Source organism: Protomyctophum parallelum (genome assembly GCF_964188405.1).
Source record: "Protomyctophum parallelum genome assembly, chromosome: 5".
In the NCBI taxonomy this organism is placed as follows: domain Eukaryota; kingdom Metazoa; phylum Chordata; class Actinopteri; order Myctophiformes; family Myctophidae; genus Protomyctophum; species Protomyctophum parallelum.
Genome location: NC_139702.1, coordinates 23507896 through 23525705, shown reverse-complemented (window position 1 = coordinate 23525705; position 17810 = coordinate 23507896). Strand labels below are relative to the sequence as shown.

Here is a 17810-nt window from a genome sequence, read left to right as displayed (position 1 = left end):
CCAGTGTTTTTTACTGTACTGTGCTGCCATTTTACATTTCGGTCTATTAAACTATTCAATCAATGGCGAGACATTCCTATTAAAACTAATGATATGCGCCATTGTACACCTAGATAACTGCTCTGACGCAGCTTTCACCATTTCATCAACAGACCTTCACCTTGGCTTAATCAGTCTTGATTTAGGCCACAAATGAAATGGTGATAGATAAGTGAAAAAGCATTACCAAATCCCTCATCCATCTCCTGCTCTGCAGTAATGCTTTTATTCCTGTTCTAATCGCCCACTGAGTGAGGGAGGGATGAATGTCAGGATGATGGAAAGGAGCAGTGAAGGAGAGCATAGCTAAAGGAGTAGTGCTGCACTACAGATTATTTTGTTAGCGTTACATTTTTTAAGCAATGGGGAAGAAAGTGACAGTCAAATTGTTTTTTTCCTTCCTACAAATCGATTATCTATTATCGTTTATAATCAATATAATATAATTAAGCGAGACAGAAACTAGCCAATTATTTTCACTTTTTTAAGCAATGGGGAAGAAAATGTCATTCCAATTGGGTTTTTTTCTTCCTACAAATCGATGATCTATTATTGCTTATAATTAATTGATTAGTTTGATTAACTGTTAAAAAGAGTGATGGTAGCAGGAGAGCAGGAGTCAAGGAGTGATTTTAGGAGAGGAAAGAAGCAGGAGAGCAGAAGTCAAGGAGTGATGTTAGGAGAGGAAATCAGTGTGAAATAGGTTACAGAGGAGAGGAAAGCAGTGTGAAATAGGTTACAGGGGAGAGGAAAGCAGTGTGAAATAAGTTACAGAGGAGAGGAAAGCAGTGTGAAATAGGTTACAGAAGAATGATGAGGCAAAGAAAGTTGGCAGAGGGAGTGTGGAAGAATGCAAGGAGAACAGGATAGGCTAAAAAGTGATGGTGGGCGACAATGGAAAAAGAGTAATGATGGAGAGAGGGATGGAGGGAGTCACCAGACAAGGGGAGGAGAGCTGATGGAAGAAGATTAAGGACGAGGATGAAAATGACAGACAAGGGAGAGGAGGGGAAAGAATGATGGATGGTGATGATTACGGAGGAGGATCAGAATCACAGGGTTGCAGCAGCGAATGAAGATAAGCTGGAGAGGGCACGACTGTGGAGGTGAAGGGCTGGGCGGCCTTTGAAGCAGAGTGGAACAAGAGAATGGCAGAAGTCACGACACTTCGACGGGGTGGCATTTCACTCCCAGTGAGATAAGAGGCTAGTCTTATCGTCTGGTTTGGATCTTAAATGAGAGCTAATCCACTGAATCCCACTGCACTAACCTGCATGCAAAGAGAGTAGGTTAAATCGAGTAGGGTATTATCTTCGCTCCAAGCTCACATTAGTTTTGCTACATTTAGCAGACAGTGCATTGGCAAGCATTAATTCCGTTTCCCCTTACAGTAACCGTAGCCCCCTACAGTTGACGCCCAACCATAATGGCCAAAACATCAATATATGTGGGATTTAGAAGACATTTACAGAATCGTTCCCAGGTTAAAATGGGTTAATTTGGTCTGTGTTTTAACAGTACTTTTAATGAATATCAGTGAATATCATTTTGTTACAATTGTACACAATTAAATTAAAACCGATTTTACAGTACACACAGAAAGTACAAAAGGCACAGGACCCGGTTTACTGAACCAGCAATTACTACAATACCCATTCTGTCCTCTCTTTTGGGATTTGCACTGCCTGCTAGCGAGACAGACAATGCGGACGTGTACCGACATGGACAGACAGACACAGATGGAGGGCAGTGGCATGCCCGAGCTCGGATGCCTCTCCCACACTGTGTACTGTCGGCCTTTTGTTTCCTCCTGATCAAACGATACGTGGGCAGATGTTGGGAGTATTAATTTCACAGGCTACGGATACATTTATATTAGACCAGCAGTGTTTTGGTTGTTTGTGGTGACGGGAAGCGCAGGATAAGCCTGCTGAAAAGTGCATTTGACACTCAGGAGAGGGTATTAGTAGCACTGGATGAAAAATGAATGTCGAGTAATGGCAGGAATAACCTCTCGTCACCAGACTTCACACCTCGGAGGAAAGCCTGGTCTGTGTTCCTAAATCGCCCGTGTGATCCGTTCTAGGCGTGGTTTAGACTGGATGTCTGGATGATAAAAGTCTTATTCCAGTAACCTTACTGGAATAAGATTTTTATCATCATGGATCATAAACCAGAAAATGGTACACATCCCAGGCTATGGCAGGAAGACAATGACATGGAGGGGGACATGGAAAGGGAGGGAGGGGGCTTATCATTGAGGTCAGTCAAGACGAAAAATGCGAAGCTGTGATGGATGGCTAGACGAACAGAGGCAAGGAGAACAACATGGGGGGGGGGGGGGGGGGGGCAGGAGAAATAAGCTGCCCATTTGATTGCATGATATTTCATGTTAACTTTTTTCTTGTTGCTGCAGTATGCTGAGAATTTGAATTGGCAGAACCAATCAATTATAACGGGAGACAGGGGACAACACAGAACGACTTCCTCTAGGGTAGAGAGCGTGAAGCTGGATGAAGACTGAGATTACAGAATAAAGACATGGGGAATGTCAAGAGGGTAAGGACTCAGGAGGAGTTACAAATGTTAATAACCTCAAATAACCCTAGTCCTCTCAATGCCCTGGTCTTGATCATTCACAGCTCACAATGATCTGATCCATGGGGGGGTACAAACAGATTTATACCAATACTGTACAGTACACACTCCTTCTGTGTGGCTCAAAGGGTGCCGTTGCTGCATGACATTCTGCCAAACAATGAATTTAAATCAATAGCGACGTACCCTTAATAACCCTAATGGGAGGATGCAAAGAGATACACCGCCATTTACAGTTTTTAATGATTTATCGGAAGGCCTTCCGGAGGGCAAAGGTCAGCACAGGGACAGGCACTGATGAGTCACTGATGCCAGTCGAGAATGTTTTTTACTGGCCCGCTTTGCTGTAGACCGCACTATTAAGATGCTAAGCAGTGTGATGCTGCATGACAATGCCGAAAAGGAAAAACGTACTGCAGTATTCTTCCAAAATTAGAGGTGCACAATTATGAAATTATGACATATCCGATCTCCGATTTGCAGGGTCATATCTGCCGATACCGATTCTGATTACGCTGCTCAAATATTAGAAATACACAAAACAAAAGACAGATTCATTGAAGGTGACATTATTATTGCGACATCAATATCTGGGAAAATAATCTGTATTATTTTGAGACCGATCCGATATGTCATTCTTATGGCCGATTTCGATATGCTACAGATATATTATATATATTGTGCATCCAAAATGTTGTAATATACATGGAGATAGTCTGCATAATTTGCTTCTCTGTGCACAATATTCATTCAACTGAAACATTTCCCCAGCTGGAACACAAAATATAATAATAATTATACCTTTACTAGAGTGTAGATTCAGTCTAGTTTCAGTTTCCATCAAGTCAAAGACAAACACAGGACAGTATGTACACATGCCCAAGTACACTAATACACCAAGTAGACAAACACAGGACAGTATGTACACATGGCCAAGTACACTAATACACCAAGTATAGACACAGTACCAACACTCTGCTGTTCCAGCGCTTGCTTTTCCCCTTCAAGTTCAAGGGCCCCCCTGCAGAACAGCTAATGGAAGGGGAGACCCCCATACAATACATTGTTTGGCTTGTAAGCCATCCAAGACCAGCTCCTTTGCTCCAGCTTCCAGCACACATTCCTGGGGTATGTATTGGCCTACAGTCATCTCCCCGACAATAAAGAGGAGGGTTTAGATTAAGTGTCAGTGCTGAGCCTAGCAACGGATGGGCAGACGGGAGGCAGCGGCTCCCATGAGGCCGTGGCTAACTGCCACCATGATGGATGCCATGGTTTGTTTGTGCTTAGGACAGTAATCCTCCTCCTCCTCCTCTGCCAAGACTGGTGGGGTGAAATGACATGGTTTAATTCCCAAGGGGACATGAGAGGTAGGCAAGGTACTACAAAAGTGAGGGGGAAGGCTGCAACAACGTGGGTGAAAGACACCAGGGATTCAAATGATCGATTAATTCATTCACTGATAGTTGATTACCTTATCGATCAATTAAATGTGATTAAGGATTACTGTAATTATGGTAAGCTCACAGTTCATGTCAGACCTATATACCTGCAACTTTCACCATTTTATATTTAATTAATTGTTAAGGGTTTAATATATTTAGATGAAATGCACTTTAGCCGTTTTTAATATATTTTATAATATGCTGCTCAGTTTTAATGCACTGCACTTTGGGATTTTATGCTTATTATTTTTATTAGTAGGTTTTAAATATACACTGCTGGTCCGGAGTACGATTTTTGTTTTATATGTGCAAACATCTGAAATGACAAATAAAGTGAACCTTGAGATAATTTCTTAACGGACGGACATCCCAAAAAGAGACCATTACTTATTTACTCCTTGTTGTTGCCGTTTATTCACAGGGAACAAAGGCCGAATGTCAAAGGATTTGACCTATTTATGTTTCAGCACATGGATGATAGTTTTAGCTGTGCGATTTCAAATATCTTCACAGTATGATGAGGTCAGCAAAGCCATTTGAAGACCATTCCCACTATATTTATCCACCTACTTCATTGTACAACAAGTGGGGAAAAAATCCGATCTACAAGCTCACAATATGTCACATCATGACATTTTTTTCGTTTAATAAAAATCACTCGTGTGAAGTGAGGGGTGCCTGGTAAGTCCATAGACTTTTCTGCCACACGTCACATTTAGTGCCCTAAACAAAACATTGCTTTTCATTTCTCCGCTCGTCAATGGCAAAACTTGAGACAAGCAGGACAAAATTTAGCAGACATTTGACTGGAATTCTGTGGTCAATGACAAATCTTGAGACGTGTGGGGACAAAGGCTGTTTATAGAAGGGGCTAGCGCCCCTTAAAAAGACCTGTATTGTATAATGACGACATTTCCAAATTAGGGACACCGAGTTGAAAGTGGTTAAAATGAGGATTATAATAAAACAAAATGACGGGCAAGTAAAATCATCCTTGATCTCCACGTCTCCAGCAATTGTTCACTTAATGAACCTTGTGTTCTGCTCCACTTAATCCTAGAACCAATTGTAAGTCCAAGTGCACTCTTTAACTTTCAGTGGGAGTCTCTGGGAACAACAAAATGATAGATGGTTATGGAGGGGGATGGTCAGATAGAGGGAGGGGAGAATGGAAAAGGGCTCAAGGGGGTGCTGGCCAAATGCCTGGAACTAGTGTGTATGCACTTGTATGCAGGCCAGGCAAGGCAAATGAAAGGATGAGAGAAGAAGAGAGGGAAGGAATGGTGGGTTGGACAGAAACATAGCTCTGACAGTGAACTAACACCAGCCCAGACTGCACAACATAAAGGCTGATGTACATAATTACGAGCCCGTGTTGTGTGCACTGAAAATTGACACGAGTATAAATCAGGCATTTTTATTCTGCACCCATCTCATACATCAATACAACCAATTCAAATCCATCCGTGACTCAGAGGGATGTGATTACTGATTGGTTGGTACTTGAGTGAGATCTACCATTATCATAAGAGTCATAGCCTAGGCCCTCGGACTCTGAGCTACAAAAACCCGGTGCATATATTCTGAAGAGCTTTCACGATCGTTCACTCTTCAAATCTCACCTCCGCTTTACAGCAATCACTCTGGTAAAATCTAATCCTTTCTCCTCTAACCCAATAGGCTTTCATTTCTCCCGTTTGGGCAATTAATATTAATACTTGATGAGAACAGTCGTTTTTGTTGGCCTTCTGGGTGCATGGTATATTAGGTGTGCTGCTGCTGCTGCAGAGCTGTACAGTAGTCAATGCATTTGCAGCAAGGCTTTAGTGCAATAACACTGATACATTAAACCAGTCATGCATAGCAGCTGGGTCACCGTGAGGCTGCTATAGTTCCTTGCAGATTGTTCATTATAGATTGGTGTTGGAGAACTCCTATGGAAAGAACCACTAGAAATGCAATTCAGATAGTGTATCAAGTCTGTGGCTCTCATTTCCTAGCTCTTCCGAGGAGCAGACGTGAGCGCACCTGCCACGGTTTGCTAGGTTTCAAAGAAATGCACACCACTGTTTCTGTGGCTAAAGAGAGAACATCCAAACGGGAAGCACACACATCTCTCTGTGGAACCTTCAGTACACATCACTAACACGGACGTGTTAGTGACACATTACAAAATCTGACACATTACATTCATCATGCCGAATCCATGTCTGTCTGTCTACTTAAGAAGCAAATGCCTGATGTCAATGTTCCAGCAGGGAACAATGTCCAATTACTTAAAGGCATCATATGCCATGGTAATAGAACTCCTGTACCCAAAATGTCACATTTGCATTATTCAAAAGATGAAGAGGTAACTCGTCTACGCACACGAGCAGAGAGAGCGAGAGCGAGAGTGCGCGCGAGAGAGAGAAGTACCTGCTGAATAAGGACCATTCCTGACAGATCCAATACAGAAACCTATGAAAACACCAGCTGAGGAAGGTCACTCTATACATATAGCTAAACTGGAACATTCCAAGAGCATGCACTGTATGTAAAATAAGAGTATGACAGTGTAACAACATACAGTAAGCGTAGGTGAAGCCGTGTGTGTGTGTGTGTGTGTGTGTGTGTGTGTGTGTGTATAAAAAATAGCTGAAACATGGAAAATGCGGGCATCTGGGAGACTTTCACTTATGGCCAGGAAAGTAGGACATAACACCCCTGTGCTGTGTCAGAGGGCCATTTTGTTGTTTATTTAATAAGAGAGCATTATAGAGGAAGTGAGGTGGACCCAGAATCAAATCAGGCATCTCGAAGCAGAATAGTGCATCCTGTGAAAAGATGTCTGATCTGCTCTAATGGATCTGACTCTGGCGTAACTCCATTTACTCTAGTGATCTAGAGAAGACACCACCAGATTAAAGAAAAAGTAAAAATGTTATTGCAAAACATTAGCATGACATATTTTGCATGATTATGCCAATTGTTTTTGATGACTATTACACTGCTCTATTATACAGCTCCACATCTATGTGGAGCTATTCTAAAATGATAAAAACCCAATCATGTGGATCTCAGGATCCACAACAGCGTGGCTCCTATGTGGATGTCAGAACTTCATGTACACAACACAACATCAGTCAGTGGCTCTCAACCTTTCTGACCACAAAATCCCAAAGATTATATCTGAACTGGGGGACCCCCACCACCAGACACACAGACCCTCTTATAGAGCACTCCAGCAGAGCTATGCCGTAACATGGCAGTACTATCAAAGAAATATCACAATCTGTACCGTTTTAAGATGTCAATAGCAATCTGCCCTGGGGGCGATGACTAGTGTCTGAGTCTATGGGACAGAGGGCCTTCTTGGTACAAAGCCTTGGTTCTTCAGTATCACTGGGACTGTTAAGGGCCTCTGTCTCAGGTTATTTCTGCAAGCATGACTCAACCCTTGAAGCGAAACCCAACCCAATAATGGCAGTAATGCCACAATGGACACATTTCTTTGCTTTATCTCTTCCAGGGTGTCGTGATAAACCAAGCCATTCATGTCTTCTAACTAAGGGAAGACATAAATGACCTCAGAGAGAAGACCTCAGAGGGAAAATAAATTGTGTAAGAGATGGAATATGAATTGAGGCGTTTTCCATCCCAATATGAATTATTTGATGGTGCAATGGGCTGGCAGGCATACCCGTTTGTCTTGAGACCAGTTGCCTTCTCAGCTTTGGGTATGGTTGAAGTGCTGAGTTTTGGAACAGTGGTGCTAGCAGGAGCTGGAAGAGTGGAAAGCAAGAAAATGTCATTGCATGGAGGAATGATTCTATATTAACAAATTACAATGGATGTTAAGCATAGTACCAAAACTGAATAAGTCTGTTCTGTTAAAAAGACCATTTTAAATTGGCATCCAATATTTGAACCACATAAGCAGGCATTTCTATCTGAACTAAAACAAACAAAATAATTAAACATTTTTCGCAACTCAGTTACTTTTGTTTTTTTTCTACTATTTCATCAAGTTAAGATAATAATGTTTTAGACCAACCTGCAGTTTTGGGTCTAGCTCCATTGAAAGGTATGCCGCTATGCCCTAGTCTAGTTCCAATTAAAGCGCTGGCGGGTCTATCTCCATTTAATGGGCCGGCGGGTCTAGCTCCATTTAATGGGCCGGGTGGTCTAGCGCCAGTTGGCACTTTCTTCTTTGTGGTGCCATTTGCCTGCCTGGTGTTATTGGCTACAGTGGCAGAAGCAGCAGCAGAGGTGGTCCTGGCAGTTCCAGCAGGCTTTTTGTCAGCCACCTTTACCTGGGTCCTGACAGTGGTAGTTTTCTTTGCCGGGGAATTATTTGTGGAAACTTCATTTCCTGTACGACTTGAGGCAGCTCCCGGTCGTGAATTTACTCCAGAAGCTCCAGTCTTCGTTGCGCCAGATGTGGCCTTAGTTGAGAGCGCTTTCGTCTTGCCTCTTGAGTCTACAGCTGCAGGCTTGCTGTTGATCTCCTGTGCAACCGGGGGCACTGCCAACTCCTCAGGTGCATCTGTGGTTTGTCTGGTCACTTCTTCCTGTGCCCCAGGAAGAGACGAGGGCTGTTCTCCTGCTAGAACTTCAGTGGGCTCCATGTTTTCTTCATCAGGAGCACTCGCACCATCTGGTTTCATCACCTAGTCTGTGGCTGTCTCACTGGTACACACCCAGACCACACCCTGTATGAACCTCAGTGTCCTGCAGAAGAGAAAAAGAACATTGGATGGATGAATTTTTTTTAACTCTACATTATATATATATATACACACACACACACACACACACATATACATACATATAGAAAAATAAGTCTTTAACAACGTGCACATGTCAAAATAAGTCACATGACAGTCAGTCGGTGTAAGCCAAGGGAAGCGTAATTTTAAGCAAAGGGGCCTCTGAGGAATTTGGGGGGAATTTGAAAAACAGGAAGAGTGCACTCATAGACGCAAACACATCTGCTGTGCTCAACCCGAGTCTTGAACGCTCTCTGGTTCAACAATGTAGCACAACTATGATAACAAGACCAACTTGTGGGAATTCAACAAACAAAATGAAAGAATAGTTTAACAAACCACAACAGAGGTGCACTGGTGCATAAATTCTGCTGCACATTTTGTAGTCCGGTAAAGAGACTGATGACTATGGAGAATGTGGCGTGTGTGTGTGTGTGTGTGTGTGTGTGTGTGTGTGTGTGTGTGTGTGTGTGTGTGTGTGTGTGTGTGTGTGTGTGTGTGTGTGTGTGTGTGTGTGTGTGTGTGTGTGTGTGCGCGCGCGCGCGCTTAAAAAATGCCTTCCAGCATTTGGGAGAGGGGAACGCTGTGGTTTGGACGGCTGAAAGGGATTTGAAAACCCACACCATCATGTCCCATTTATGAGCGACCGCCGTGATGATGAACGCCATCAAAAAGACAATGCCAGCGGACACGCTTGAACTAATAGGGGACAATGACAGCTTACACATCAGTTTGAACTAATAGGGGACAATGACAGCTTACACATCAGTTTGAACTAATAGGGGACAATGACAGCTTACACATCAGTTTGAAGTTGAACTAATAGGGGACAATGACAGCTTACACATCAGTTTGAACTAATAGGGGACAATGACAGCTTACACATCAGTTTGAACTAATAGGGGACAATGACAGCTTACACATCAGTTTGAACTTGAACTAATAGGGGACAATGACAGCTTACACATCAGTTTGAACTAATAGGAGACAATGACAGCTTACACATCAGTTTGAACTAATAGGGGACAATGACAGCTTACACATCAGTTTGAACTAATAGGGGACAATGACAGCTTACACATCAGTTTGAACTAATAGGGGACAATGACAGCTTACACATCAGTTTGAACTAATAGGGGACAATGACAGCTTACACATCAGTTTGAACTTGAACTAATAGGGGACAATGACAGCTTACACATCAGTTTGAACTAATAGGAGACAATGACAGCTTACACATCAGTTTGAACTAATAGGGGACAATGACAGCTTACACATCAGTTTGAACTAATAGGGGACAATGACAGCTTACACATCAGTTTGAACTAATAGGGGACAATGACAGCTTACACATCAGTTTGAACTAATAGGGGACAATGACAGCTTACACATCAGTTTGAACTAATAGGGGACAATGACAGCTTACACATCAGTTTGAACTAATAGGGGACAATGACAGCTTACACATCAGTTTGAACTTGAACTAATAGGGGACAATGACAGCTTACACATCAGTTTGAACTAATAGGAGACAATGACAGCTTACACATCAGTTTGAACTAATAGGGGACAATGACAGCTTACACATCAGTTTGAACTAATAGGGGACAATGACAGCTTACACATCAGTTTGAACTAATAGGGGACAATGACAGCTTACACATCAGTTTGAACTAATAGGGGACAATGACAGCTTACACATCAGTTTGAACTAAAAATTAAAAATGTAAGACTATGGAATGAGAACTGTGACAAATTTCAATGAAATGTGTCAATTCCGGCACAAGTGAGAATAACCATACCATATAATAAATAGGAATGTTCTCACAACACAGGCAATTAAGATCATGACCATCATTTCTGCATGACATTCTAACGCAGACGATGAATGACATGACTCAGCTTCCATTGAGACCCATTTCCTACATACAAGGGTTATATTTGTCAAGCTCTCCACGCTGTAAAGCAAAACTAATTATTAATTGGTGCTTCTGCAGACTGTTGAACAAAAGGTTTTTTCAATGTCCACAAAAAGGTTAAAAGCAGCAGATCTACAAATGAGATCTACAACCTCTTTTTTCGGTGATATGATATCCTATCCTTTAAGAAGTGTTTGACTAATCTGTACTGTTAGTGTTTACATTTCTGCCTAATAAAGTATTCAATCAAAGAAAGAAAAAACAGGTTTGCTTCCTCTGGTAACTGCCCTTTAAGGCAGTGGGTGCTCAGCTTTGAAAATAACTTAACTCATAAACCAACTAAATGGAAAAAGCGGCACTCCAAAATAAAAAATGCAAGACTGGCTCAGACGCAATATCTCATGTTTATTTGAGAACGCTGATGGGTTTCGGCAGTAGCCTTCTTCAGAGCAGACTAAAAAGGGGTTGTGAGCTATAAAATAATCAATGAGTGAATGTACAGATTTTTACCTGCACAGACAGATATTTTGAGGACAGGTAGAATAAATTATATGTGTGGCTTTTGTCCACCATTTAGCAATGTAGAGGAAATAGCAACATTTAAATTGCACTGCATTTATGGGAAACTATATCCACAGGCCAGGCACCTCAGCTGGGCCTCGCTAGTTACACATTAACATCCAAGATACCACAGCTTTGCACACTTGGTTCCCAAATCCCTAAACATAGCTACTTTCCCAGCTCATATTTCTGTTTGCTAAATGAAATCTCTGTATGGACTCATTGTGTCGGCCCCCCATGTACCTAGGGCCAACAGAACATCATGCCAGTCTTCATCAACGAACAAACAGGCCACTTGTTGCTAGTTCTGGATGAACTCGTTTGGCGAGTTTGGTCCCGACAACAGTCGAATACACAGCTCAACAACCCCAAAAATACAGGAACTAAACATTGACTCACTGAAAGCCCCTGGCCCCCTAATCTCCGACACCGAACAACTGAATCCTGCCCCTGAGTTTCAGTTAGGGATGAGAGCAGTACTAGACATTATGCTCTGGGTTTTCCCCCTTATTTCCATTTCCTCTCCCTCCTGCAGTTTAGTTTTTCTACTCCTCGCCTCTCTGCGGTTCTAATTTCCTGCCTGAGAGGGAGATCCAGAGGAGAGCATTTAAACGGACAGCATTAACCCATTTATTCTAAATCATGACAATTTTCGGAAAGATTTGAGGCACATTTTAACGATTTTTCAAAAATAGCAGACCTACAAGTTCATAGCACACCACTCGGTGGCGTGCTATGAGCTTGTAGATCTGCTATTTTTCAATAGCTAAATTATAACATAATGTATGTAACCACCAAAAGGGGTTCCCGCTCAAAATGGGTTAATAAATCTAGTCTACCGGACCAACTTGTCAGTGACCTATTCAATCAAAAGTATATAGGACAATGTCAGTCGAAGAACCAGTAAATCAAGAGTGGAGAGGATTACGCTAAAAACTGTTATAATCAGTCTTGTACATGCACAGTTGGGGCTTGGCAACCTTCCACAGTTGGTATCCTTGCTACCATTACAAATTTGCCGTTCATCACCTCTACCGGAATCCAGAATACAGAGTGACTTGGAAGCTTTTGGGTGCTGTGGGTGCTGGCGGCGTGTTTCCTCCTCCATCAGTGCCCATACCCGAAGGCGGGATTGGCGAAAGGGCCTTTCTGTGTGGAGTTTGCATGTTCTCCCCGTGTCCCCTAGGGTAGGTACCCTCACAAAAAACATGCAGTAATCCTGGTCACTAAACTGCCTCCCCCTGGCCAGCCGGGGCGCCTGATGGAGGGGAAAGGAACTGTTTGGAATAACGTGTTCCTTCCACGCGCTACGTCCAACCAGGGAAACTCCCCCCTGTCAGGTGTAAAGGAGCAACTTGGACACTCAGGCATGAAGGAAGCATGAGTTCAAGTCCGTTGCTCTCCCCTTGTCCCCCATATATGGGGACTAGGTTGGTGGAGGGTGTGTAGAGCCCAGGATCACATTAGATGATTGACACAGGGGTGAAAAATGGGTTACAAAATCGTGGGATAAAAAAATATATAATTAAAAAATTACTTGGAAGCTTTTAGCATAATTTTGATTAACTACCTGGATGATGGCAAAAGCACCTACTTTTACCATCTGCGGTAGGTAGGGTCAAATGTGTACAGGGTATGATGAGGTCAGATCAACATATGGAATGTCAGAACAGGTCAGCTCCATATATGGATATCTAAGGGTGGCAGCGGGGGCAGTGTCTTGAGGGTTTGATGAGGGCCCAGATAGGGCCGGGCCTTCATTTTCAGGCCTGTTGAGAACTCTAGTTTTCACCGGCTGTCAATCCGTCCAATTCTAACCAAAGATTATGTTTTTGACGGCCCATCGCGGTGCCGTCGCATGTCGTGTTAGAAGTTATCATACTTCCCGTTGTTGTCGATCGCCTCGGGGCGATCGTTTTGGCTACATCTAGCTACATCCAAGATGGCGCCTTGTGCACCTTGAAAAGGGCTCCGTAGCTGCAAATCGCTGGGCACACTGATTTAATGGTTACAAATACCCCCGGGCATTTGGGGTGTGAACAAATGTGCCAAAGACACATGGCAAAGGGATGACAGCTCAAATGTGTGACAATGTCAGTTACATGACATAGCTCTGCCAGGCTGGCTACTGTACTAATGCCCTGGGATTAGCCGAGTTCACCATGAATCACATTCCTCAGAAGATGACCTTTGCATTTGGCAAGATGCAAGCAGTCAAGCACAGGCACATTATCGCCAACTGGACAGTATGTCAAACAGCACAGGGAGACATGGATGGCTCAGCATGTAGCTAAACCCCATTCGTTTGCACACAAATGCTTTATGACATTATTACAGTGAGTCAAATGGAGAATGTACTGCAAGAGTTGAAGAACTGGACAGCAAAGCATAACGCCAAGAGACAATTACACATCTGCTAGAAATCGCCTACATCCCACATTTGGAGACACTTCAAGGTGTTGCAGACCAAATTGTCAGAGAATTTAAGTTTGTAGTAGGTTCGGTGCGCAACCAATAATATCCAATACCTCAGATACAGTTGTACCATCTTTTTGAATAAATCCATTACAGTAGTACTATCTTTTTGAATAAATCCAAGCCAGGGTTTTTATGACCACGAGATAATACACCAAACATGGTCTGGGACAATTCACGTACCTCGATGTCTAGTATGATCATTCGATTTGTATTGCAATTCTTAATTATATTGCGATTCTGGGATTATTGCAATTTGAGTTACTTTGCTTTTTTGTACTAGAACATTTTAAAACAATGATAAACATTAAACAATATACCGTAAAAGGTTGCATCATATACATCGTCAGTCTTTCTAACATGAAACAAAAAATAATGAAGTGAATCGATTTTTCCCCCACCAACCTAGTACCATGCAGACAACATGGTCCCGATTATACCGCAATTGTCTGCACGCACACCTTCAAGAGCAAGAGAGCAATACAGACTGCATTCAATATATGGCATAATCTAATGTCCTTCTAAAGTCTGATGTAAGAAGCGGTGTACTGTCGTAGTTAATTCCGTCTAACATCTTTTCTGTGCATTCCCGTTATCCTCAATGCTAATAAATTCCTTCAGCAAAGCGTTGAGAACTGTATTATTTTCTGCTTGCAAAAGTACCAATGAAGATCACTTCAAGTTCAAGTCCCCAGTTGTTGTCACGTGCTCATAATGCAGTGTAGCGACGGATCTCTTCCTACTCAACCTCTCCTCAAACAGTGTACATTTTTATGTTCTAATCTAGTGCATTCCATGCATATTATACAGTCAGCGTACTTCCTCCTTCGTCCTCACATAAAGTAAGTCATTTAGCTCATCGTTTCCCAAAGACTGGGTCGGGGAGACTTCAATTGGTTCTAGAATATATTTTGGGGATATTTAAAAACATCATTGGTCGTGGCCCTGTATGTCAAGTGGCCAGTCCACTAGGACTGGTTCTGGATATCCTCTACTAAGTAAAGCAAGCATTTTTTGCTACCAATGCCTTTTACAACCACATACAAGTGTGAATTAGGATGTTCCGTCAGTGGTTATGCAAACAAAGACAGTATGGGTCACCTGGTTTTTCCATTAAAAAAAAGGGACCCCTGAAAAAAAGTTTGGGAACCACTGATTTAGACCCTAGCAGACCCTCACTGCTATAATGTGGCCTGAAAAAGTTGGGAGAGGAGACAATGGCTGTGTGTGCACACTAGCCAGTAGAGCCAAAGCCTGTTATGGAAAAGTGTGAGTCTAGAATGAACTGACTAGGCTGCTGGGTATTCCAATACACTTTCTCAGCTGAAGAAATGTAGCCTTCTGCATCCCGTCATTCACCCTTTCAAGCAGTTTAATTACATCTGTCTTGGCCCATCAGTGTCGCACTGCCACTACACATCCAGCCATCGTCGGTGGGGTGAGGCAAATGGGTCACTTCTAATACCCTTTGTAATATGACTGGAGAGGGATTTATTTCAAAGGCAGGGGCCTTGTTTTGTGCACATTGAGGGAATACAGGCTTGGGTGGTGGTTTGAATACTGATGCTGGCTTAAATGTTGTCTGTGCATTCACCCAGGACTGCTGTTCAAATGCCAGGGTTAACAAGGCTAATGTCTAAATTAAAGGCCCACTACAGTCTATGCTGCTCCTTACAACCAACTAGACAAACATGGTTTGAACAGACTGTCCTTTAGAGCCCTGTACTCTTATTAGTCAGGTTAAAAATGCAGGGCTTGACATTAAGGCTTGTCCTGTTGTGTGAGACAAGTAATAAATCTTTCTGGGCAAGTGTATTAAATTTGTGCTTGTCCGTTGGACAAGTGACTCTTGGTTTCACTTTTCTGTGATGCTAGACCAACAATATTGTCCTATCCGCACACGGTTAGCAGACGGACCACATTGGCATTTAAACTTGTAGCACTGCATTTGTACTCCAAGTAATTAATTCATATTAAGACTTGGAGTCAGATATTGTCCTCTAGTTTCATATCCATTTGAAAGTTCTGGCAGAAAACGTGTGTTGAGGAAAAGCTGGACTGAACATATGAAAACCTCCAATGTATATTGGAATAGAGCCGTTCACTGAACTAGGTGCTAGAAGAAAGATCATGGGGTCACCAAAACCAGTAGGTCATCCTCCAGGGAGCATGAAGATGCAATTCCATGACAATATACCCAGTCGCTTTTGAGATGCGCTTGGGACCAAGTAGATGATAATAAATTAGTCAATCATGCTCATCAGTCACTATATAAACATGGCTCTACTGTGAGTCTCAGTTAATTTGTTTTAAAAAAAGTGACATGCACCATATCGTCTTGTCAATGGAGGGGGAGGGGAAAAAAGCATAAATTAGGCCTCCAGTCATTTCAATGCTCCATCTGTGGTAAAGCTGATCCAGAGCACCGGAGCCTGAGTGAGTAGATCTGACCCATCCACATTCCAGCTCCACTGCCTTTCCTCTCTGGCTCCTCAGGGCTGCACAGAGACAGCTGCACCACCGTGTGTGTGTGTGTGAGCTAGAGTGCAGAGGGAATGTGTCAGTGTGAGAGACCTATGGACTCTGAAGGTGTGTGTGCATGACATGAAGCATTATGTGAGGGCCTATGTGTCCAAGACTCCAAGTTATGAATGTATGTCTCACACACACACACACACACACACACACACACACACACACACACACTTAGAATGTTTCAAAATGTTCACTTTCAAGCCGACAACACCTCACGATGACACACATTGAGAGCTTGTAGATTCGGCTATTTTCAAAATAGCTGATTTATATAGGGTTAAAGTGCTAATGTGTTAGTCGCTTATTTTGGGCTTGTTTTTATAGACTTGGTTGCTCATTTCTCTTGCAAAATATGGCCACAATGATACCAATGGCTCTGCTGACCCTGACACAGGCTAGTGCTGGTAGACTGTGCTGCAACAGCGCTGGATACATGGAACACCCTCAGTCTGTCTGTTCATTAACTTACTCTCATGTCCAGCTGAGGGAGAGAGAGGGGGACACACGCGAAGAAACACAGGCCGTATTCATTGTGAGCGTGCATGTCTGTGTGTGAGTGTGTGCATGCAATTGAACATGGCAGAACGATAGACGGGAGAGTTGGAATGAGAGGAGGGGGAGCCTGGGGAAAGAGTAGTTGGTTTATACCGCAAGGCAAGGAAAGCAGCCTAGGCCGGTAAAGTTTATATAAAAGGAGGAAGGTCTTAAACCAGTCACGGTGCTCCTAAAGAAGTGGGCATATAATATTGCACAAAAATCTATGGCTATAATCTCCACTCTTGCGTGGAAAGGGAAGGAACAGTGTTTAAAATTATAGTTAAAATGCCCTTCATTTTTAATGGCATATCCAGGATACACTTAAATATAACTGGTTCAACCACAGGTCTGGTTTCAACCACAGGTCTTGTCCGTGCTAAACAAATGTATGACGGTTCAGTTTTTTTTAAAGGACACTTCTTTTTCAAATTACAAAATCTAACATTTGTTGTTGTGTTACGTTCAAAAATGTCTGTTCAGTCTCATACTTAGGCCAGCAAGTTTCCCCGAGACCATAAGTATGGTGCTAGGCTAAAGCAAATAAGTTGGGAGTATGACAGGATGGACGGGCGCTGTGTGTCAGCCTGTTCTTCCATCTGACCATACAAGGTAGTGTTGTCCCTTCTACTGCATCGCAGCTGAATGGTCTCTCCCCCCACCTACACACACAGTCACACACACACAAAGTGGAAGCTACGTGCGCACACCTTGCCAAATGGTGAGGCTCAGCCAAGTGCACATAAAACCTAATAGTACTTAATACACAAACTCTATAAAGCAGTAAAAGCACCCTGCTCAATAGCATCTTTCTCTCATGACAAAGTTCAGTTCTGATTCTGCAGAAAGGCAAACACACAATAGCCTAGTACAGTCTAAAAGAAAATTGTTTTAATATTAACACTGGCATCTCTATTTTGGGCATGTCATGCATGCATCAGCTATACTATACA

The 17810-nt window shown here is 42.7% G+C and overlaps 1 protein-coding gene across 1 annotated transcript in view; it reads right to left on the bottom strand.

The window, feature by feature from the left end:
- Window positions 1-17810, bottom strand: part of prr36a (proline rich 36a) — a 39318-nt gene that overhangs the window by 12235 nt on the left and 9273 nt on the right. Inside the window, exons 2-3 of the mRNA XM_083765660.1 lie at window positions 8119-8795; window positions 7765-7846 (exon numbers count right to left, since the gene is read on the bottom strand). Coding sequence (XP_083621786.1) covers window positions 7765-7846; window positions 8119-8731 — 695 coding nt within the window. The 5' untranslated portion in view covers window positions 8732-8795. The remainder of the gene's footprint in view (window positions 1-7764; window positions 7847-8118; window positions 8796-17810) is intronic.